The 25,129-nt window shown below is 42.1% G+C and overlaps 2 protein-coding genes across 3 annotated transcripts in view; one reads left to right on the plus strand and one right to left on the minus strand.

Moving 5' to 3' along the window:
- Window positions 1-3,879, plus strand: part of Spata6l (spermatogenesis associated 6 like) — a 36,068-nt gene extending 32,189 nt beyond the window's left edge. For both annotated transcript variants that reach the window (XM_070035662.1, XM_070035661.1), the window contains exons 12-13: window positions 152-253; window positions 3,836-3,879. In XM_070035662.1, coding sequence (XP_069891763.1) covers window positions 152-241 — 90 coding nt within the window. In that variant the 3' untranslated portion in view covers window positions 242-253; window positions 3,836-3,879. The remainder of the gene's footprint in view (window positions 1-151; window positions 254-3,835) is intronic.
- Window positions 3,880-16,107: 12,228 nt separating this feature from the next.
- Slc1a1 (solute carrier family 1 member 1) overlaps window positions 16,108-25,129 on the minus strand; it is an 80,579-nt gene continuing 71,557 nt past the window's right edge. The window contains exons 11-12 of the mRNA XM_070035663.1: window positions 18,813-18,947; window positions 16,108-18,132 (exon numbers count right to left, since the gene is read on the minus strand). Of these exons, the coding sequence (XP_069891764.1) occupies window positions 17,886-18,132; window positions 18,813-18,947 (382 nt within the window). The 3' untranslated portion in view covers window positions 16,108-17,885. The remainder of the gene's footprint in view (window positions 18,133-18,812; window positions 18,948-25,129) is intronic.

Below are 25,129 nucleotides of genomic sequence, written 5' to 3' on the forward strand. Positions count from 1 at the left end.
TTAAATATTTACTTAATATTTAATTATGTAATATATAATAATACATTAGTATATAATATATTAAACACATATCTCTTCCATGCAAAAAGCATGCATTACTGGTCTTCAGTGTGTCATGCATAATATACTTTCTGGATATGTTTTGTTATAGGAAGATCATATGTCTGAAGGAACTTATGACTTTGAAAGATCAAGCTGCCCTCTGGATAAATGTCTAGTACATGAACAGAGATATTTTTAACTGCTGTCTTATGTAAGTAAGCAGGTTAAATATTTCTTTTGGTTTGCTAATATGTTTTTTTTTCTTTCCTGCTATCAATGAAGGGATAAGAAGTTTCAGGGGACAGGAGGGCTGGAGGAGACCTAAGAACATTCTTCACTCAGTCAAATAGTGATAGTATGTTTGTCTGCTGACCCTCTGATCCCTCGCCCCACTCTTCCCTGTATCTTAATATACTTCTATTTCTTTCATCTCCTTGATCTCAAGTCATTTTCTGCGTGGGACCTTGGCAAATGTGCTTTCTTTGTCTGAAACACTTCTTCCCGGCTCTGCTTGGGTAACTGCTTCTTTATTTCTTTATTGTTCATGTTGTTTCATGTGTTTTTCTAAAGCACAAGTTCAGGGTCTGGCATTATGGCTCACTCTCATGCACATACTCTCATTTGCTCAGGGCTGGTGCTTAACCATTTGAACCATGCCTCCAAGTCAGTTCCCCAGTGACTTCTGTTTTTCCCTCTGCTCTGTGACTTTCTGTGACACTACCTTCCTTCTTTTACAAATCCTTTAGCACACTATACTTCTCTTCCATAGAATGTGATGATGGTAATGATGGTGATGATGATGATGATGGTTATTGTTTATAACAAGTCTCTTCTTCTAGGATGAAACCATCCTGAGATTAGAAACCTATCCTTGTCAATTATTACCTTCCTCTGAGCTTTTAGTGTAATACAAGGAGTCTTATTTCACCTTCCAATCGCACACACTGAATGCATGCCTGGAACAGAACCTGCCTGCCCATCCTTCCCCTGTTTCTGATTTTTGCATCACTTGACTCTGTTATGACTGCTACTTACTAAAGATTTCTTTCTTTTCTCTTTTTCTGTGCTGGGGCACAAAGTTCAAGTTTTTTGACTTTTTCTTGGGGCTTCCAGCTCTGGCTTGGCTTTTTTACCTGCAGCTGGTGCTTTACTACTTGAGTCATGCCTCCAACACAGCCATTTTTGCTGGTTAATTAAAGACAGAGCCTCTCAAACTTTTCTCCCCAGGGTAGTTTCAAACCTTGATCCTCAGCTCTTAGCCTTCTGTGTAACTTGTATTATAGGTGTGAGTCACTGGCATATGGCTAGTAGAGATTTCTTATGAATGAATATTCTATGATAACAAGGCAAGTCTGGAATTTAGGTGTGTGGGAAAATAGTGGGAAATATTGTAGAATTTCATAATTTCTTAGGTTTTTCTCTCATTTTTTTCTCCTTAAGTTTAGAATAATAGCTCCTTCTTCCAAATAATACTCTTTCTTGTAGTTGGTTACAAGTAGGATTTCTGTGGGTGAGAATGATGCCAGAGAACTCCTGATCTGCCATCTTGTTGATAACACCCATCGTTTAATATTATAACACTCATCATTTAATATTAATTAAATATGAGGTCAGTTAATATTTAATTTTTACAACAGCCCATGAAGATAGGTACTAATATTAGTTCCATTTTACACATAGAATAAACCAAGCCACAGAGAGGTTGGATACCTTGCTCAAGATGACATGGTAAATGGATGAATGATAATATGGGTCTGGTTAGTGTGGCTTCAAAGACTACACAGTGTTTTCTTTTTGGTAGTCTTGGTATTTGAACTCAGAGCTAAGGAGACATTCTAACACTTGAGTTATGCCTCAACCCATTTTGCCTTAGTTATTCTTTTGGGTAAGGTCTTATGTTTTTGCTTCAGGCAATGATTCTGCAGCCTATGCCTGTCTCATAGCTGAGATTATAGATATGAACCACCATACTTGGATCAAGAAAACACTTTCAACCATTACATTCTGTTGCTTTTTCAAAGCTACAGCATGTGCTAGAAGGCTGGGGTGGGGGAAGGGGAGTAAACAGAGCCCTTTGAGACCCAGAGTTTGTGGATACTGCCCTAAGATGTTTCACTAGCATCCAGTAGTATTGAATTATATTGTGGTCCTCATTCCAGCAACAGCAAAATAATTATGAGTCTTTAAAGATAATCAAGTAGTATGGGAAAGCCTGCTAAGTTTTCACTCTACACAGGCTTCTGAAAGCCTGTTTAGAGAGTCCCTTGTACTTTAGAACATGCATTGGCTTGCCCCAGAGTTGGCTGGAGCTTCCCCCCTTCCCCCTCCCCCTCCCCCTCCTCCTCCTCCTCCTCCTCCTCCCTACTCCCCTCCCTCCCCAAGCCACAGGAATGCAGAGGACAGCTGGGTGATCATGTATTCTGTAGGCTTTTACTTTAGAACGTTCTGCTTGGTAGATTAAAGGATGGATTCCGGACCACTTTTCTTTGGTTGTAGAGAAAATAGTCATCTAGGCTTTTATTAGATTGTTATACAGAACACAGCCCACGTAATTGCATTGAATTTTAGTGTGGGTAAAGTCAGTTCCATAAAACTCAGAACCAGCTAATAGGTGGTCACTAATATGAGAAGACTGAGAAAAGATAAGAAAATAACCCCATAATAGTGCTCACACCAGTAACCTCAGCTACTCAGGAAGTAGAGAGTGGAAGAATTTGTAATTTTAGGTCAGTCTGAGCAAAAGGTTTTCACGACATCTATCTAGATGCCTGCAATGGCGGCTTCTTGGTAGGCACAGGGGGATTCTGATCCAGGACCCAGTTGCCAGCAGCACCTAGCTCAAAACGACTGCTTTTATGCCACAGCCCTTTACCGGGTATGTGAGCAGATTGCCCATGTCTGGCAATGCACATCCAAGGATGGGCTCACACTGCCGCCTCAGTGAAACTCTTGCCCCTCCCTCCCTCCCTCCCTCCCTCCCTCTCTCTCTCCCCTCCTTCCTTCCCCTCCTTCCTTCCTTCCTTCCTTCCTTCCTTCCTTCCCTCCCTCCCTCCCTCCTTCCTTCCCTCCTTCCTTCCTTCCTTCCTTCCTTCCTTCCTTCCTTCCTTCCTTCCTTCCTTCCTTCCTTCCTTCTTTCCTTCACATCTTTTTGTGCCAGACCTAAGGCTGGGCACTGTCCTTGAACTTTTTTTGCTCAAGGTTAGCACTCTACCACTTGATCCACAGCTCCATTTCCAGCTTTGTTGGTTGTAATTGGAGATAAGAGTCTCATAGACTTTCCGTCCCATTCTAGCTTTGAATTGTGATCCTTAGATCTCAGCCTCCTGAATAGCTAGGATTACAAGCATGAGTTACTGGTACCAGCCTAGCCTGAGTTTCTTGAGGATGAGAAATTTAGAACAGCCTCAGTTGCATATTTGACTCCTTCCATGCTCACCTAATATTTGTATTCTACAATACAATAGGTTAAAACACATTTAGCAGTTCAGCTCAGTCATACCCAGCCAGTTCTGGCACATTTAACATGCACCAAGGATTGTACTGACTCCATACAATAAGTACGTATGCAGAGTGTCATCATTTTGGTATACAAAGAGATTAGACAACTTGCCCAAGATCACACAAGTGAACTTCACCTTACTCTATGTCCCCCTTAAAACTTGGGAATCTAGGGGAAAAGACTTCTTCACCAAGTGATTTCAAGCCTGAGCTCCGTGCCAAGATTAAGATAGTATGAACTCATCTTTTTCTCCTTGGTTGGGTTGATTGTGTGTCTTCTATTTTTTTCCCTCAGTGCCAGATGTTGTATGTGATGTTTCAGATGTCACAAAGGAAAAATGAATGAAAAGCTGAAGGACTACCAAGAAGAGCGCACTCATCAGGATCACTGACAGATCCATCCTTGGAGAAGTGAGAGTCATCTTTGTTGTCTGTATTGAGTTGCCAGTGCCTAATCTCTGTTAAACCAAATCCAATATTCAGTCTTGTGTGCCCAGGTAAGAATTGTTGATTAAACTTTTGCTGTTTGGGACTCACAATTTTTTGTAATCATCTGGAAAATTAGTGTTTTGTTTTGATCCTGAAATAGGAAATAATAGTTGGGTCTCAGGGGCTTTTCTATTTATTTGGAAAGCACATTTTAGAATTCAAACAAAAATGTCTTGTGTGAACTGAGAAAGCTGCTATTTAGAGCAGTAACCTGCTAAGTCCTCCGGGGGGAAAGCATGGTCAGTATGATTCTCTCTTTTCGACCAATCTGTTTTAGTTGTTCGTTCATTTTTTTTTCATGTTAGACTTTTAATTTACATTACTTCCCTCCCCCTTAAAACCTAGGAAAAAGAGAATATTATATAAAATTTCTATGACAAATTAAGGAGGCCAATTTCTTTCAAATACCCACCTTTGGCTGTTTTTTGTGGTATAGGGGTTTTAACTTGCTAGGCAAATGCTCTACCATTAACACCCCCTCCCCATCAGCCTACCCTCCTTTTGTATTTTTTTTGGGTCAATCATGGGGCTTGAACTCTGGGCCTGGGCACTGTCCCTCAGCTCTCTAGCTCAAGGCGAGCACTCTACTTCTTGAGCCACAACGTCACTTCTGGTTTTCTAGTGGTTTATTGGAGAAAAAAGTCTCACGGAGTTTCCTGCCGGGGCTGGCTTTGAACTGCAATCCTCAGATCTCAGCCTCCTGAGTAGCTAGGATTACAGGCGTGAGCCACCAGTGCCCAGCCCTTTTGTCTTTTTAGCTAACTTTTTTTTTTTGTTTTTTTGTTTTGTTTTGTTTTGTCTGTTGTGTGGCCTGAACTCTGGGCCTGGGCACTGTCCCTCAGTTCTTCAGCTCAGCACCACTTCTGTTTTTTTCTGCTTATGTGGTGCCAAGGAATTGAACCCAGGACCTCATGCATGCCAGGCAAGCATTCTACCACTGAGCCACCTTCCTAGCCCTAACTTTTTTTTTTTAAGACAATGTTTTTCTGTGTAACCCAGGCTGACCAGAAACTCAAACTCCCCCTACCCCAGCCTCCCTTGTGCTGGGATTATAGGTGTATACCTCCACACCCAGTTTCTAGCAGCTGTTAATAAACGTAGATCAGGAACCTTTCTCCACTTTTTTTCTGAAAGAACTACTTTAAGAAAATAGGTTCTAGAGGAAGAACTGCCAAAACTAGCTTTTAAATTAGTTTATTTTATGAAATGTTTCCATAGTTTGAGTCAGCAGGAAGAGGAAGAAGGGCTAGCGGCATATATCATATTTGCTTTTGTGAGTATAGTTGTCCATTTTTATTAGAAGCCACTTTCTCGCCTGCTAATTCTACTGTTCAAACGACTTGAATTTTGACTTTTAATTTCTCAAGGAATTAACTTTTGAGGAGTCATATGGGAGACAGAATCACAAATCCAGATATTTTGCTTTTGAAGTATGTAATAGTGTGAATGATTTTATGATGTATTGCATTTTGGATTCTCTTGTCATTAAAAATCATAAACAAAGAATTTCTGCTTGTCTTGCTTTCACTTATAATTACTTGTTAGGGTGAGTTGTAGCTCAAATGGGAGAGCTCTTCCAAAGCAAGTACAAGGCTCTGACTATAAATCCCAGTAATGAAAAAGAAAGAAATGAAATTTTATATTCATATATACACATGCATATATATTTGTGTAGTTATATATATATACATGCACATATACATATATACATGCATATACACATAAATGAATATTAATTGGAGTTAAGAGTGTCACAATTTCTTGGCCAGGCTGGCTTCAAACTTTGATACTCAGGTCCCAGCCTCCTGAGTAGCTGGGATTACAGGTATGAGTTACCAGCACTAGGATTCTCACCCCATTTTTAATTATTTAAGGAATACTTTCTTTCTAAGGCCACTAAGGCTCAGGGGAAAAAAAAAACAAGTATCAGAGCCAAATTTCAAAGTCTGGTCTGTCTGGTTTCTAAATGGTTGAGGTGCGACTGTTTTTTGTATCACCTGTTTGTCACGGTGAGGTTTATGGTGGTACATCCTGCGAAGACTGAGTGTTTGAAAAACCTGAACTTAGTATTTGCAGACAGAGAGAGATGGAGCAACTAAGGTCTCTTGATAGTCATTAGAAGGACATTAGTCACTTCTTGTTTAGATCCACAAGAGGTGCTTTCTATTTCTATTTCCGGGCATTGGAATTGGATGTTTGTATGTAGCATTTTAAGGAAGTTATCTTTCCCCCTCCCTTCACAATAAACCTCCCTGTACTTTTCCTCCAGGAACTGGGATTTTGAATGGAAATAAATATCATACCTGTTTTAGTGGGACGGCTTCCAAGAACAGATTGTAAGAAGTAGGTGCTGTTGCTGGCAGTGCACTGGGTGGGAACTGGTGTGGGAACTGGTCAAGAAATCTCATTGAGCATTGCCTGTGAGAAGTTCAGCCCAGGCTTGTGATGGCATCCTGTGTGCATTGGGTCCTGACAACCAAACTGGTATTTACTGAGCACTTACTATGTACACAGTGCAGTACTGGATCCTGTGGGAAAAGAGGGGTCATTCTAGGGTAGAATATATCCTCCTTTTATTAGCTTTCCTTTGATTAGGTTTCCTTTTACTAATAAAGGGCAATCAGATGTTTCATGTGTGACTACTGAATTAGTGACAACTTCAACTTGTGGCTGTTAGCCAAAGTGGGGTTTGATAGGATGGTGGGACTCCTCACCCCCAATCTTCTGCCAGGTGTCCAGATCCTCCAAACCCAAATTGAGAACAATAAACACCTCTGTGGATATGTAGCCCTGTTTCTTCATTAATGCTGTGAAATCATGGTATTGATTTAAATGAGATTTAATTACTTTACTCAATTTAATTACTTTATCATCAAGTCTCGCATTACTTAATATAAGGCAATACCTTGTTATTTGTTTAGATTCCAGGAGGTAAGAAACAATGGGGTCTTGGGACTGAGGCCAAGAATTTCCCAAGTTTGGAGGCAGTGAGTAATTGTAGAAAGGATTGTAAAGGAGAAGAAAATGTTCTCTGGAAATATCTTCAGGACTGTTTACACTATTAGACCTGGTGTTTTGTTTTTGTTTGTTTTTGTGCCAATCCTGGGGCTTGAACTCAGGGCCTGGGCACTGTCCCAGAGCTGCTTCTGCTCAAGGCTACCATTCTACCACTTGAGCCACAGCACCACTTCTGGCTTTTTCTGAGTAGTTTATTGGTCGTGAGAGTCTCATAGACTTTCCTGCCCTGGCTGGCTTTGAACTATGATCCTCAGATCCCAGTCTCCGGAATACCTAGGATTACCACCCGTGTTTGGCTAGATCTGGTGTTTTATAGACACCTACTGTTGACAGTAGGGATTTGGAGTAAGAAAGCTGAGCACGAATCTGATCATCTTGCTCAGGATCGTTTGAAAGTGGGTAGAGACTGGTGGCATGCAGGCTCTGAGAAAGCCATTAAAGAAGTCTGGAAATGAAGTTATGTAAGAAAGCCTGAATTGGTGGTAGAACTGTGTCCTAGAAAATGGCTGGTTAAACCTAGGGGGTGGGAACAAATTATGAGACAACTTATTTGAATGGAGAAATGTTGCAAAAGAGTAAACACAGATAACTGGGAAATGTCTTTTGGATTTCATAAACAGGTGATTGGCTACCTTAGGGTTCAGGGATTGCTGGGGGGACGGTTAGACTGCATGGGGTTAAGGTGTTCATGTGTGGGAGGAAATGGAGGTGAGTACTTTTTTGTTTTGTTTTGTTTTTTGAGGTAGTGCTTTTTAAGCTGCTCCAAAAATGGATCAAGGAGGGGGGGATGGGGGAGTTGGGAAGGTAGGGAGGGAAGGGATGGTAGGGGAAAAACAAAGGAGCAGGTAACAATGCTCGATAGGAAATGTACTCATTACCTTAGTCATGTAACTGTAACCCCTCTGTATACTATTTCTACAATAAAAACAACAAAAATGTATCAAGGAGAAAAGAGAATTAGTTTCCAGTTTTCATTCAGGTACCTTTTTGCCTCTAGATTTGGAGGGACTTTTTGTTGTTGTTTGTTTTTTTGGGGGTCCGTTCGTGGGACTTGAACTCTGGGCCTGGGCACTGTCTCTCAGCTCTTCAGCTTCTACTACTTGAGCCATAGTGCCACTTCTGGCTTTTTTCTTTTTGCTTATGTGGTGCTGAGGAATCGAACCCAGGGCCTCATGTATGCAAGGTAAGCGCTCTACCACTGAGCCACCTTCCCAGCCCAGGACTGGGTTTTGAATGACGAATTTAAAGTCCATTTGAAGGGCAATGGATATGATGATATCAAACCACTCATAAAGGAGATGAGGACAGGCCATTAATGGATGAAGGGACAAAGCAGACACATTTTAATCTTTGCTAGACTGGGAGAACAGGGAGAGAGCATTTGAAGGCCTAAATTTGCTTGTAGGAGATTAGTTTGTAACTGTGAAATAGTCCATAGTCAAGGCCATAAACCTGTTCATTATTCCCATAGGTTAGTTAGCTTCCTCTCCCCCCTTCTTCCCTCCCTCCCTCCATCTATCTTCCTTCTTTATCTCAACTTTCCCTTCCCTTCTTTTTCCTTCTCTTCCTTCCTCCATTCCTTCCTCCCTTCCTCCACCTCTCCCTCCTTTTCTTCCTTTTTTCTTTAGCTATATAAGAATACTTAACAGGAGAGTGCCCTCTTAGCAAATTTTTAAACTATAGGCATTGTATTGCAGTTAGATCTCTATAACGATTCTTCCTTGTCCTTAAATTTTGGGCTACTCCAAACTCGAATTAGAATTACTACTGAGCCCTACTCTTTCTACCTTACAAATACTGATAAGGAATAGACACACTGGAGCCAAAATGGAGGCACTACCTATTTGTTACATGAGCTTAGGGGAGTCAGTTAATGTCTTTTTGTTGATCATGGGGCTTGAACTCTGGGCTTGGGCACTGTCCCTGAGCTCTATAGCTCAAGTTGAGCACTCTACCACTTAAGCCACAACACCACTTCTGGTTTTCTGGTGGTTTATTAGAGATGAGAGTCTCACAGACTTTCCTGCCCGGGCTGGCTTTGAGCTGTGATCCTCAGATCTCAGCCTCCTTAGTAGTTACTATTACAGGCCTGAGCCACTGGCACGTGGCAAGTCAGTTAGCTTTTTATGCCAGTTTTGGAGAATAACATTAGTGCCCTCCCAGTGATGGCATGATGATATGAAATGAGTTAAGATTAGTTCTTGCTGTTGGGTTTTTAAAAAGAGGTTGCCGAGTAAGAACAGAGGGGTAGGTTTATTCATTGTTCTGGCTGGTACCAGGCCATGTTGGCCTTCCACGCTGCTGGGAAAGGCTTGGGAAAGAGCTGGGAAAGAGAGCATCTGGGCCTGGGCTAGGCCTTATCTAGGGTATGGATGGAGAAAGGTGTGGCCACATCAAATTCAGATGAGACCTCAGCGGATGCAGATGTGACCTCTTCCAGGTATGCCAGTTGCCTAGGTAACGCAGGTACTGGGCGGGGTCTGCTCGCCATCCAGGAATGGACCTTACATTCCAGCCTTTTAATAATCATGAAATGGGGCTCAGATTCTCTCTGGCTACTTCCTGCTGACAAGGGCATGAACATTAGGGGAAAAAGGCTGAGATGTGGTCCCCTCTGGAGAAGGCAGCAGCTGTTGCTTGTGTAGGAGAGTCAGGTGAGTGAAGGAGAGCTGACCAGGCAGAAACTGCATCCTGACTTCCCCCAGAGCCCTCTAGAGAGAAATGGCCAAGCCCCCAAAACCAAGCGTCCTCGGCTTCAGAGGTGACCGGCCTTTCAGCTAAAGGCCGTAGGAGCTCTCTGGTGTGGCGCCACATCTGGACAGAGACTAAGCAACAGAGAACTGTAGAGAGTAGTTTCACTCACCAGAGAATTGTTGTGCACGTGGATGTGAAGGCAGCAATGGTATCGATGCGCTGTGTCCGCAGCAGACAGATGGGTTCGCAAAAGGCTGTCAGAACTGTGGGTATTCCTCAAAGCAGAAAGGGGGAAAAAAAAAAGAAAAAAAATGGAGAGGAATCCCACCTATCCTGACTTTAAGCCCTTCCTGGGTTTCAGCACCATTTATGTTAGGTTTTAAAAAGAAGTTGCCGAGTAAGAACAGCACCATGCACGTGGTATTCAGGTAAGGGGTAGGTTTATTCATCATTCTGGCTGGCACCAGGCCTTGTTGGCCCTCCATGTGGCTGGGAAAGGTCTGGGAAAGAGCTGGGAAAGAGAGCATCTGGGTGTGGAGAAAGGTGTGGCCACATCAAATTCAGATGTGACCTCAGTGGATGCAGATGTGACCTCTTCCAGGTGTCCCAGTTGCCTAGGTAACACAGGCACTGGGTGGGGTCTGCTCGCCATCCAAGAATGGATCTTACACTTGCCACATAGTAACTAAAGCGCCAAATAGATAAAAATAATTTTTTGTTTTTTTTTGTTGTTTTTTTCTGGAATCACAAATCCTACCCCTTGTTGCACTCAACCTGGTGGTGAAATCTCAACATCTTAAAGGAAACGGGATTTTAATTTCTTTAGTGTCACCTTCAAGTGATGATGCACAAGATGCACATGAATAGAGATGATGTTTCTGCATGCAGTGGTTGAGAAGACTTGTCTCCAGTGCAGGAAAAACAAGTGAAATATCCCTGCAGTCCAAGCATGACTTATTCATAAATCTTATTCAAGCATCAACTGTAGGTAGCATATTGCACTAGTTGAGCCAGTGAAGAGTCAGGTTTGAGTGTGCTTCATGTAAAGTTGATCTATCCTTATTTATCTTGATATTTCTAACTAAATTAAGAAATGGAGTCAGGGAGAGCTGGGAAGCTCTGGGAAGTGAAGCCAGGTTGGTGTTCTGGGAAGATAAAACCAGTGATATGGAAGAATCAGCCAAAGTCCCTGAGTTGCTAACAGCTATTGTTTATAGTGCTTCTCTGATGCTGGTCTCATTCACCGAATTTCCTAAGGACCTAGATGTTTTATTATCCCAAGAATCACTTTTTAAGATCCAATTTTCCCTATCCAGTCAGTGGGCAACCATTTCTGCTAGCAAGATGATGATGATGATGTGATGATGGTGGTGATAATGTTCTTTGTGTTGGTTCTGGGGCTTGAGTGCTGTCCCTTAGTATTTTTACTCAAGGTTGAGGCTCTACCACTTGAGTCACAGACTCACTTCAGGCTTTTTGCTGGTTAATTGGAAATAAGAGTCTTACAGACTTTCCTGCTCAGGCTGGCTCCGAACCACAATCTTCAGATCTCAGCCTCTTGAGTAGCTAGGTTATAGGCCTAAACCACAGGCATCCGACTATATGTTATTATTTTTGCCAAGTTAAGTGATGACCTTGGAAATAAAATGCAAGGATTATGCAAAATCAAAGTTGCATCTGGTGCCTGGTGGAGGACCAAAGTTATCTTTAAGTGTGTGTGTGTGTGTGTGTGTGTGTGTGTGTGTGTGTGTGTGTGTGTGTGTGTGTGTGTGTATACATGCACACCTTTTGGCTCTGTGTGAGAGTGTACTTATAAAATAGGCAATATGGGGCCTTTTTCTCCAGCAACCACCTTCCTGGGATGATTGAATTCATTTCAATCAATCCTATTTTCCTCTTGGAAAAGATACCTTTCCACAGAGTCTGGATATGATAAAGCAAAGCCCGGTTAGTGTTAGCTCTCTAGTCTTCTGATACCATCCTCTGGCAGATGGACTCTGACAAGCCCAGATGATGCAGGCTTGCTTTGCATTCCTTCAGACACCCTGAAGTGAAGGAAGAAAAAGCAACACCCGAAAGCTAATGGCTTCTTGAGTCAGCATGAAATGGCAGTAATCAGAGCCTTCAGCCTGTCACAAAAAAGCACTTTCTTAGAAGTCCAAGCACTATTCCATAGGTACTGGGCTGATTCTATATGTTTTTGAAATAAGGATACTGGATCCAATGGTGCCATCTTAGCAATGGGGTAGATGGAAGGGAGTTGGGTCTAACTAGAGCCATCTTGGTTTCTTGGTGGCTGAAGGTGATGTACCACTCACAGGTTATGGGTGTACCTGAATTCCTAGAGGCAGAGGCAGGGACTTGGACTCCTGAGCACCCTGCAGCCATGCTCTGTGACCACGGCCCTATTTAGACATTCCCCTCCCCCCCTCCGCCTGCCAGCTCAGGCACCATTTTGTGCCATGCCTCCTGTCTCCTGTCTGTCCTCAGGTCACCATGGTATCCCTCTTCAGCTCTCCATTAGAGTTGATCAGGTTTGGGATTGTCTTTATGGTCTTTCTCTGCTTTACTACCCTAGGGATCAGTTTTCTAACAGTGTTAAGTGTATGCAAGGCTGCAAGTTTTCTGGGGACATGTGTCTGCCTCAGTTGCTGGGTTTCTAACAAAGACTCCTAATTCAACCTCCCCAAATGTGGTTTCTCTGTATCTTGTGATTGAATTCCCATAGAACATTTTCATTCCAGGGTTCTCTGTCCTTCCTTTGGAACATAGGATTCATGAAGGCAAATCATCTCTCTAAGTAAAATCCTGGTGCTGCTTCAGAGGACTTGTCTGGAAGAACAAAGACTTTCTGATCTCATTACCCTATCCTCCAACCAGAACAACAGAAGGGCTCCTGGTGGATCTGTGTTTAGCATGTCTTTGGGGTTTTCTAATACTATTGAGAGCTTTATAAATGGCAAGCCAAGTAGAGACAGGCATATGGAATAGAGGTGTCCCCAGAATTCTGGAGGCACCCTTCAAGTTGCACGTGGCATTAGTTTGTCCTAGGGAAGGAAGAAATGGGGCATGGTTGTGTCTCACTATCTGCTCAGGAGTTTTGTGGCACTGTGCGGCCTATGCTACTGAACATGTCCTCGTCATCTCCATCCATGATGACTGGATGTATTCTCTTAGGTCAATGTCTTGGTTCCCTAAGTACGCCAACACAACGTCCCCAAAGCTAAATTAATAAGGCCTACTTCTTTTTTTTTTTTTTTTTTTTGTCGGTCGTGGGGCTTGAACTCTGGGCCTGGGCTCTGTCCCTCAGCTCTTCAGCTCAAGGCGAGCTCTCTACCACTTGAGCTACAGTGCCACTTCCGGTTTTCTGGTGGTTTATTGGAGATAGGAGTCTCACGGTCTCTCCTGCCCGGGCTGGCTTTGAACCTCGATCCTCAGATCTCAGCCTCCTGAGTAGCTAGGATTACAGGCGTGAGCCACCAGCGCCCGGCTAAGGCCTACTTCTTATGTCCCATGACTTTAACAGTCTAGAATCTCAGGGAAAGGAGGCATATTTCTTTCTTTTTCTTTTCTTTTAAAACAGGTTCTGAGGCTTGAACTCAGGGCTTAGGTGCTGTCCTTGAGCTCCTTTTGCTTAAGACAAACACTCTACCACTTGAGCCACATCACCACTTCCAGTTTCTGTGATTCATTTGAGATAAGAGTCTTACAGACTTTCCTGTACAGGCTGGCTTCAAACTGCAATTCTCAGATCTCAGCCTCCTGAGTAGCTAGGATTACAGGCATTAGTCACCAGTGCCCTGCAAAGAGCCATATTTCTACAAAAAAAAAAAACAAAAACAAAAAAAACAACCCAAAACAAAAAAACCCAAACCCTCTAGGTCGGACCAAGGATCAAATATTTCTGGCAGGGGGAGAGGGTAATTTTTGAGGAGTTACATGTTATTCACAGGCCACGATTGCAAAATTGTACTTGATGTGTTCTGGCATTCAGGAGCTATTAGGTGAATGTGAATCAGCCTTACACAGGCAGTCTGAACACCTCAAACTCCTTCTGTGTCTCAGACTCTAGGAAGGAAAGGTTTGAAACACTTATCTTGGTTTAGTTCCTCCATGCTAATTTCCAGGAGAAAATACTTTAGAATTAAGATGGTCTATTTCCAGAAAGAGATACCCCTTTACAGAGTGGGGGTTGTGTGTAAAGAGTCTCACTAGGTTAGATTTACAGTTTAACCCAGGAATCCAGGTAGCCTTATCTAATGGGGGTTACATTCCCTAAGTACATCGTGACCAACATTGTAAAACACTGGAATAGAAATTGCATCTGTAGACAACTTGTGACAGTTTCCTTTGGCTCACAGCTTTGGAGGCTTCAGTCCACGATCTCTTGGCCCTAATTGAATTTGGGTCTGTGATGACCAAGGTCGTGCAACATGGCAGGAGTGGGTGGTGAAGGGAGCTTTGAACTCATGATGGCTAGGAAGCAATGAGAGACACAGGAAGGAAGCTGGGTTCTAAAATCTCCTTAAAAAAAGCATTCTCACAATGACCTTACTTCCCTTCACCAGGCCCTACCTCCTAAAAGTTCTACTGCCTGAGAGTGTCATTGGCTGGAGACCAGGCCCCTAACAAATGGAAATTTGGAGGACACGTATCCAATCATGTATAGATTGCTTTTGTGAATGAGGAAAGAGAGAAATCGAGTGAAAGGTTCTTGCGCCCCAAGAGGTTGGGGTAAGAACGAGACGCTTATCATTTATTAAACATACTGTGTGACAGGGTATCTGCTTGATATGTCACATACCTTTTCTCACATAATACTTAAATTCACAAGGCAAGTTACTGTTATTGCTGCTTCACTGAAGGGGAAACCAAAAGTTAGAATATTGCCAGGGGGTCCCAAAGATGCGAAGAAATCAGAGTTGTGTGTCTACTCATTGTCTCCCCTTGTCCCTTGCTGGGCAATTAGAGAATGCAGAATACCCATTCCCTTGCATAGCACCATGTAGCATTCCTCTGAGGATCTCCAAGGCCATTTCTTCTCTCTTGCTGGAGGAGAGAAGAATCTTAAATATCCTCCAAGCCAACATTACTACTGGCCTGCTGTCTGATTATAAGCAGAGGCATTTCTCATGGCTTCTAAGAACAAAAGTGTGTTTGGAACAAAAGGCCCTGTACACCCAGCGGGCTTACAAAAACTGCCAAAAAAATGATCAGTCCTTAACTAGAGCTGATAACAGCATTGGCCTGAGTGTACTTTGGAGCTGACTGAAATCACATGGAGGTCCTCTGCTCAGATGTTCTTGTTCTTCCAAACAAATCTCTTTCTAGGGAGTTGTTGGTTATTTCTATCTATGTTGGAAACCAAAAGAGATTATTCTGTATTCTTTGGCCAGATAGTGTCAGAGTTTTTATACTTCTCTCCCCAAGGATCTGTCTATCCCTTTGATGTCTACTGCACAAGTGAGTCTGCCATGTTCTGTAGAAGTCAGCCATCACTCAGATGTTCAGATAGTACCACGCCATCTTCCTTTCCTTTCCTCTTGCTTGTTTGCTTGCTTGCTGGTCCTGGGGCTTGAGCCCAGGGCCTGGGCACTTTCCCTAAGCTTCTTTTGCTCAAGGTAAAGTAGAGCACAGTTTCACTTCTAGCCTTTTTTTTTTTTTTGAATAGTTTATTAGAGATAAGCGTCTCACAGATTTTCCTGCCAGGGCTGCTTTAGAACCACGATCTTCAGCTCTCAGACTCCTGAGTAGCTAGGATTATAGACATGAGCCACTGGCTCATCTTTTAAAGAACACTGAATCCAGCCATTCATACATGATAGTCCCGTTTCAGAGGAAGGCAAGCTCAATCCTTTAGTGAAACCAAATTGTCAGCCTGTGGAGATAAATCTGTTTCCAATGACAGTAATTTCTAACAAAATTCTACTTTGATCTGGGTCACAAAGTATGAGTGCAACTGTTCCCAATGGTACTACATTTCTGCCTTTTACTAAACTTCACTGGTAAACATGAAGCATCAGATTATTGTTCCTCAAGTCTTGTCTTTTCCTCCTTTGGGTGACCAGTTTTAAAACCAATAATCTTGTAAAAACTAATTTAACTGGCTCACATCTCTGTCTCCATACACCCACTCACATGAATAAGATAAAAGAACAGGCAAGAGGAAGAAAATGCAGAGGAGAATGAGAGATGTTTACGGAGACTGAAACGGTATGTTTTTCTTCTTTTCAATGAGTTAACAGCAGTGTGTGAAGAGGCTGGTTACAGAAGTGTTCCAAGTTCACAAACAGCTCTGTCAACACTGGTGCCACTAATGCAACCCACCTGATCAGAGAATAAAACTACTCAGCACAAAAGAAATGGTCAATTCAACATCATTTAGGTTTAGTTTTATTTCCTAAAAACAATACCAATATTTGCATTAAAATTTTCACATTGAATCACTGGTCGCTATGATGTTTACATACCAATTCTGTATCATTTTCTCATAGATTTCAGGTGCAGGTGGTCAGAACTAACCATTTATTTACTTTTCTGCTATCTTTGGCACAATTTCTGGTTCTTAACTATAAAAGCATGGGTTGAAGCTGGCTATGCAGTACTCCAGAAATACAACTATTTGGGATCTATCTCAATGTAAGAATAAGTGTATGCTAAGCATTATTTACAAGATGAGAACTGAAGACTTTTAATAAACTATAAATTCATAAATCAGCAAGAGAATGAGAAGCAGAAGATTTTAATGAGCAGGGCTAAGATTACTGGTTAGAACAATCTTCTCTGGAGCAGGAGACAGTGCCGGGGGATGGGACGGAATTTCTCCTGAACCATTGATATGAATACTTTATGATGTAGATTCAATTTGCACAAATCCAGGCTAAGGACAGCTTTACTGCAAGATTGTATGTGAATGCTATGGAGTGGAAATTATAATGCAATTTAGCTGGTAGCATGTCACTGTTATTCAAGGCCCTAACACATCCAAGAGTGCACAGGAAGCAAAGTTCTGGCCTCTGTAAGTGGGTATAATGGCTTTGGAAGAAGGAAGCCTTCCAGTTGGAGCCAAGCACATCTGTCTTTTGAAGCAATACCTTTCGATATAAACTGTATGCAGAGTGAGTATAAGATTCCTTCCAGGCCATTGGAATCTGGAAGTTGTCAGTGAATACCTATGCTACCCTGGAGTGCCACCATAAAGATCTCTGTTTTAGGGCCAAATCCATAGATGTGAAATGATGGTACAGCATAATTTCTCATTCCAGTGCTCCTGAGAAAGAACTGGTAAGCCCTGAAACAGACCTAAACTGGGATTATAGTTATTATTCAAGTACAAGGAAAGCTCCTCACTTCACATTGATAGTTCAACTCTGATCTCTGTCTCTTGAAAACTATATGAAAATAATAAATACATACATACATACATAATTCTATACTGAACACTGGGTTAACAATGACCAGTGCCCCAATACAGTACATTGACAAAAGAACCCCTCTCTCTTCCCCCCTAAACCCTATGCGAGTCTTGAAATTATTATTGCAGAACTGTGCTGGTCTGGTCTTTTTTTTTTTTTTTTTTTTTGCTGCTGTTTTGTGTTTTCAAAACAATTTCTTTGAAATTGGCTGGAGATGAGTTCAAAATGGTCATTTTGGCACACTGACAAATGGGGTTGTTTAGATGCATTATAATTCATAAAAAATGAGAGGTAAAGGAGATCTATGCCAATAGAAAGCTTGAGTAAAAAATTTGTAACTATATATATATATATATATATATATATATATATATATATATATCCCCAAACTGGTCTGTGTATGGGAAAGCAATTTCTCTTTGACATTAATTACTGATTTCAAGTTAGTACTTTATACACTTTCAGACTTGGTTTTATAGAATTTTCAAAACCCGGATAATACAACTTCTACATTATTTGATGTTGTTTCATCTTACCACACTCCCTAATTCTGAAACCTAGCGAGCAGAGGCTATCAAGCCAAAGGTAGAAAATAATCTGGACTTCTGTTTATCAAGTTAAAAACACAATTGACCATCAGCGGTTTTCTTTTCCTGAATATTGAGCTTGCTAAGAGATGACTCTCATGGACCTGTCCTTTACCACTCCAGTCATCTGCAGCGGGGTGCTCTAGAACTGTGATGTCTGGGTGAATGAGATGGTGTCTGACTTGTCCACTGCAAAGCCTCCATTGACATATGACTTCTTGGTGTCTGAGTCTTCACTGTCCAGTACTGTGGATTCCAAGGCAAAAGGGTTCACAATGTTGACTTCAGAGGAAACATCCATCTGTTCCAGCTCCTTCTTAGAGAGCTTTTCCACAATGCCAGTCCCAAATGCATCACCAAGGACATTGACCATGGTCCTGAACCGGTCCCTAGAGAAGAGACAGAGGCATAAGAGGGGGGCTCAATTCTTCCTCAGCTTGCCAATACAACTTGCCATTTATTGAGCATGTACTGGCTGACAGACTTGGTTCTAGATTCTGGACTCACACCACCCCACATAAGTCCTTACAACAAGCCAAGGAGGTAGGCAGAATTTCCCCCATCTGTCTGGTGGATAATGCAACTGGGCCTCCAAGTCGTAAAGCTAATTAGATGCTGGATGGGGATCCAAACCTAAGTCAGGCTTACCCTAAAAACCTTTGTGCATGCTATGGTCTAGACAACCCTACTAAAGCTTGGAAATAGGTGCTGATTTTGAACAAGGTGGTTCTGAGTCTGTGAGGGTGAACCAAGTCAAGGACAGCTTTAAGATAGCTCTGGGGCCTTCCCAAGCTTTCATCATGTTATCCCATTTACTGTATTTAGTGTAGCTGGCACCCTGCTGTAGCCTTGCAGTTCAACCAGTATAATGAGCTAATGGAGCTTTGCTGGCTTTTAAACATCTCTGCTTTAGTGATGAGGAGTTAATGTTTGAGCACAGTTATCAGATGGCCTGGTCAGAGGGCAATCAAAGCAGCAACAGATGGCTCACTGGGCCTTCTGAAGGGAGGGTGATTAGGAAGGGAGCCTGTCCATCTGGCTGAGGCCAAGGGCATTTGGTCCAACTCACAGGAGCCAGTCGACAGCGATGATTAGGGTAACATCCTCTGCAGGCAGACCCACCGCGCTCAGCACAATCACCATGGTCACCAGGCCCGCCTGTGGCACTCCGGCAGCTCCAATGCTAGCAGCTGTGGCGGTGATGCTGTAGCCAAAACACACCAGCAGAAAGCGTGAGACCCTCCTGTTTCTCCCCTCAAGGCTCTGGGCCTGAAACCATCTCCATGGTGATTATTATCTGGGGAAATCAAGCACTAAGAATTTGTTATCTACTAAGGACTTGCTCGAGGCATATAGGATGAGAGCTGGGAGAGAGGAGGCTAGGAAGAATGTAATTCCATGGCCTGACAGGGGGAAAGGGGGAAGAGCATTCTGGGGCAAGAAAAGAAAGACAAAAGAATGTCGCGAGTGACACCTAAAATGAGCCAGAGAGTCATTCAAAAGGAGCACAAGAGCTTGCCAAGTGGACTGTAAATGGAATGCTTTACCCATCCCATGCATCCATCCTAAATACATGTCTCTCCATCTGCTTGCTTCCTCTTTCCTTCCATCTACTCTCCTGTCCAGTCATTTACTGAGCACCTAATAAGAGCCAGGAATTTCAGTTGCCTTGCAGATTAGGGGTAAAGGTCAGTTGACTGGGCAAGGGTATTTCAGGTGAAGGCCAAAGACAAAGGCAATGGTTAAACAGGTTTAGAGTACTTTCTGGTTATTACAAGACTCTTGACCTGTCTGAAGGTCACCGAATTAAGAAAATATGTGACTCCTGTCCAAGGTATAAAAATTCCTATTTCTTTCTCCCTTTCTGAAAAATGAAGACAGACCTAGAATCTGGAAGAGGCAGTCAAATTAACTTTATTATCATGCATGTTAAAAGATCTCTCTTGGATAGATAATATGTAGCACTAGGAATTGGTCAGTTTGCAATGGAGACACAGAGAGAGAGAAGGAAAGAGTGCTCATATAGGAATTTGAACTCAAAGCTTTCTACTCTCATTTGGCTTTTCCATTCCTGGTTGGGACCTTACCATTTAAACCATGCCTCTAGTTCTGGCTTTTTGCTGATGGATTTGAAATAAGAGTCTCTCAGATTTGTCTGCTAGGGCTGGCTCCAAACAGTGATCCTTAGATCTCAGCCAGCATTACAGAAGTGAGCCACTTATGCCTGGAAGAATGTATAGGTCCTGGGCAGCAATGTATTTCTTATTTTAATCAAGACTCATCATGCTCTGAAAATCCCTTTGGATGATCTTGAGTGGCATTCATGATATGCTCTGAAAAAACAGACTCATCCTTGGGGCAAGATTTACATTGCTGCAAAAATTCACTGGATCAACAGGTGACTATGAAGCAACTGACAGTTTAAACTAGAATACCTCATCAGAATCCATAGTCTTCAAAAGTGTCAGCATTCTTAGGATGTTAAGTGGACTGTCCATGCATCTGCCAGGTGATATGCTGCAGAGACCATTTAAAGGATCTAGGCAAATGCAGGCTGAAGGTCTTTGATCAATATGTGTTGCTTCAATCAATTTACAGTAAATTAGGGAGTTCTGAGCCTGTACTAATACCTCTTAAAAATTCCAGGCTTTCTCAATCCTTTTGATCTATTCTTATCTATGTTTTCTTCGGAAAATTCAATGATATTCCAATGCAGGTTGAAAAAAAGTGGAACTGAATGCATCAATGGATGTTCTTTGTCAGATGTGATTTGTGAGCAAGCCCATTGATCCCTCCTGAAATATTTCATGATTAATCACACTTTTGACCTTGCTTGCAGAACTTGTCCTTCCTTCCTTCCTTCCTTCCTTCCTTCCTTCCTTCCTTCCTTCCTTCCTTCCTTTCTTTCTTTCCTTCTTTCCTTCTTTCTTTCTTTCTTTCTCTTATGGTAGTACTGGGTTTGAAATCAAGGCCTAGCCCCTTGTTACACAGATGCTCTACTACTGATCCATATCACTAGTCCTTTTCACAGTGGTTATTTTTGAAATAGGATTCTACTTCCTGTCCAGATGCATGCCTAAACCATGATCTGCCTATTGCAGGCTTCCTGTTGTAGGTTGGATAATAGGAATATGCAACCACACCCAGCTATGGTTGAGAAGGAGTCTTGTGAACTTTCCTGCCTGGGCTGGACTCAAACCATTCTCAACCTCCCAAATAGCTAGGATCCGAGATGTGAGCTACCCAATGCCTAGCCTAGAGTTTTGCTTTTAAACTGGCTCAAGCATATCCTATTTTGGCTGAGAAAAGTTTCACTGCCTCAGTCACAAAGTTCTCTCCTCACACTGAGGCTTAGTTTGGGGACAGGCCATTTAGCTTAGCTCAACACAGCTGGAGGCTAGGCAAATGAACTAGAGTGAGCCCAGATTTCATAGTCAGACACAACTGAGTTCTACTCCTGTCTCTTCCATTTTCCTGCTGCATTTTCTTAGGCAAACGACTTCTCTGAATCTCAACTTCTTGTCTGCTTTATAGGGATAATATGATGTCTTTAGGGCTGTTGAAAAGATTAATCCATCTGAGGCATTCAAGGAAGGTAAAATCATGTGATTTCTGCTGCTACTTCTGTCCTTCTCCCTGATGCCACTTGGCTAGATAAACAGTCAAAACACCCAGTACTGACTGAGCATCTTTAATCTGAAAGTCCAACATCCCAAATTCTCTAAAATGCCAAATGGATATGACAACAGGTGGGAAATTTCACATCTGCCCTCATGTCACAGGGCACAGTGAACACACAGGCTCACTAAAAACTCTGCATACAATTACCTCAAAGGTGTATACAAGATAGAAATGAGGCTCAAGCTTAGACTGTGGTTCCATCTCCAAGGTATCATACTATGTGTATGCAATTTTTCCAAAATTAAAAAAAAATCCCCCCATTACCTAAATTGTCAAGCATTTGGAGCCATTTCTAGGCCTCAGATATTGTAACAATTTTTTTTGTCTGTCATGGGGCCTGAGCTCTGGGCCTGGGAGCTGTCCTTAAGCTCTTCAGCTCAAGGCTAGTGCTCTACCACTTAAGCCGGCCTTTTCTGCTTATGTGGTAGTGAAGAATCCAACCCAGGGCCTCATGCATGCAAGGCAAGCACTCTACCACTGAACCACCTTCCCAGCCCCTGTAACAATCTTTTGATAGAAGGCTATCCCATTTTCAGTCAGTTAAAACTTGGGATAAATGAATGTTACCCTAAAACCACAAAAGGACCGTATCCTTGTTTCTGTGATGTGCAGACCACAGCGGGCAAACGTGCTATTGTATATCTAAAGAGTTCTTTAACCATTAGCCACATGAACTATGAAAATATACCTGTAAAGTTAAAACTAACTTTTATTATTTCTCAGAGCGGATTTTTGAAGTCAATGATTACTCTGGGTCTCACGGTGGTTACTAGTTCTGGGCCAGTCACCATCAGTCAATGTGATTCATGAATATGCCAGAGTAGGGGACAGAAGTTCAGATGTGAATTGACTAGTTAGCCTTTAGGCCCAAGGTTGATTTCTCTGGCAGTCAGCATAAGAAAAGGGGGAAAAGAAAGAAAATGGATGAGGAAGATTTAGGCAATGTATGATTAAGAACAAGGAAGAGAATTTATCAAAAAGACACTAATACATCAAAGAACCAGCATCTCATCAATCACTCTTTGCAAATCACTTCAGTGAGGACTAGATTTTCCAGGTTAGGCTGAGGGAGGTAGGATGAATCCCTTGGAAATGTATAAATTAGAACTGCTGCAACCATCTGGGTATCTGTGGAACAGACAACTCCAAGAGCACAAGTCACAGTTTTAACACTGTCTCCACGATCATCACCTCTGAACTTTTTTCAAGCTTGGCTTCGTTAGCCACTACCACCTTTAATTGATTAAGCAGCATCTGTACAGCCCCTCTCTCAGCAGATGTTCCATATTTCAGACTAATCTTTTCAGTTTCTTACTAGTCTGGTCAATTTAGTTTATGATTTAGGGCTGTGGAGGATTTTTTTAAAAGTGTTTTATGTTAGAATACTGTGAACCTACTCTTCAGGTGTATGATTTTGTCTCTGCAGGGATACAACTTGAATAAGTAGATCTAGAGAATCAGTTTCCTTCTACACTCAACTAAATTCCTCAGATTAACTCTTAACCTGGCCTGCCACTCAAATGTAGCATTGTGAAATCGAACTTTCTGTGATGGAATTGCTCTATATCTGTGCTGTCTAATTCAGCCAGCCTCTGGCTGACTACCACAAGCCTATGGCTAATGGCTGCCATATTGGATGGATGGTACCATCTTAGAGAAACAACTCTGGCAAAATCCACTAATGGTATTTCAACCATATCCTTAAACAAGCTGTTGAAATCCTCATTTGAGTTGAATTCTCTTTAGGATCTGATTCTGTGAACCATTTCCATCCCTGAAAAATCTTTCTTCTCTTGGTCTCCATATTTTCAGGGTTCTTGTTTCCTCCCATCTCTTCCTTCTTCTTACTCGGTCTACCTTTAATACTAGAATTTTCTCAATCCAAAACTTGAGTCTCCTTTTCTTCTCTACAAACTCACCATTCCTAAAGAGTCATCTATTCCTAAAGAGTTCGCTGTGTAGGTACTAAAGCTTTTATATGCGTCATCTGACTTAGTCACCACCACTTGAATACAATGTAGGCATTATGATTATTATCCTCATTTGAAGGGTGAAAAAACAGAAGTTTAATAATTCAAGTGTCCTGCCTAAGCCAATCACAGTAACCCTGAGATCCAGATGCAGACAGTTGACATATATTAGATGGCTATCTACAGTCCAGATCTCCATTTCTCACTACACATCTCTCTACCTGTAGCCTCAAGGGTATTTCAAATTCAATGACTCAAAAAATATGAAGTCTTTCTTTTTTCTATTACTAAAGTTTGAACTCAGAGCCTCAAAGTTGCTCGGCTTACTTCTTGTGTTCTACCACTTGAGCCATGTCGATAGCCTGGATTTTGCTGGTTAATTGGAGATGGAATCCCGTGGGTTTTTTTGCCCAGGCTCTCTTTAAACTGTGGTGTTTTGAGTGTCAGCTTTGTAAGTAGCTAGGATTATATACATGAGCCTCCAGGGTGGCTAAGGAGTATAAAATTTTATTTCCTTATCTTATTGCTTTTCCTTTTTACTTAAAATTTTTATTGTTTTTGTAAAGGTGATATACAGAGGGGTTACCATTTCATAAGTCAGCTAATGAGAACATTTCTTTTTAGATAATGTCACCCCTTCCTCTCCTTATTGCTTTTCTTATGCTAATTCCTGTTTTTATAACCACCAATCTAGAACCATTCACCAATTGTGGGAGACATCCTAGCTTTCCCTTGCTCCTCACATTGAATTGAGCTATTGTCTCTTTAATTCATTCATTCATTAGTAAGTCTCCAGGGTCTGTGCCTTGATGTAGGCCTTTTAACACCTTTTCTGGACGTCTCCATTAGTCCCTAATTGGCCTGCCTTGTGTTCCTTTGCCCATCTAACCTGTTACTTCTCTAACAGTGCGAATCTGTCCATGATCCATACGGAGTCTTTCATGATATGACCTCTGTCTTATCCTTTCATGTCCTCTACATTTTACTCGCTGTGCCAGATACAACAAACAATGGCTGACTCTAACTAGGACATAGCTACATCACAAGCCCTGTATGAGCTATTTCTGCTTTCCAAAGCACTTAGCGTCCTTATTAGCCTGCTAAGTTCTTACTCCTCACTGATGACACATCTATATCCCTGTCTTCCATGAAGCTTTCCTTCCTCTTCCCAGAGAGCTAATCTTTCCCTCTTTGGGACCCCCTGTGATCACTAAACAAAGTTCTGTGACATGCTATATCCTATATTCCTCAGCATGCTTTTGGAGATCTATTCTCTTTCCACAAAGAATTCTTTTTTGGTGCTTGTTTTGGAGCTTGAACTCAGGACCTGGACACTCGCCCTTAGCTTTTTCACTCAAGGCTGCCACTCTACCGCATGAGCCATATCTCCACTGCTGGTTTTTTGGTGGTTAATTGGAGATAAGAGCCTCATGGGTTTTTCTGTCTGGGCTGCCTTTGAACTGGGATCCTCAAATCTCAGCCTCCTGAGTAAGTACAGGCATGAGCTACCTAGGTCTGGTCACAAGGAACCCTTTGATAGCAGTGACTGTCCCTCATTCAGCTTTGAGTTTCTAGTGCCTACTTTGTGCGTAGTACCTACTGGACGCACTGAACCGAGCATAGAGCAATGATTAGAACTGCTCAGACTCTGAATCAGGAATGCTGTGTTCCATGAACCCTCTAGTTGTCCTCAATCTTGTGAAGGGACTTTGTAAGCCAAGCCAAACAATCCACA

This window comes from Dipodomys merriami, unplaced genomic scaffold, assembly GCF_024711535.1.
Source record: "Dipodomys merriami isolate MVZ:Mamm:240054 unplaced genomic scaffold, mDipMer1.0.p SCAF_26, whole genome shotgun sequence".
Taxonomy (NCBI): Eukaryota; Metazoa; Chordata; class Mammalia; order Rodentia; family Heteromyidae; genus Dipodomys; species Dipodomys merriami.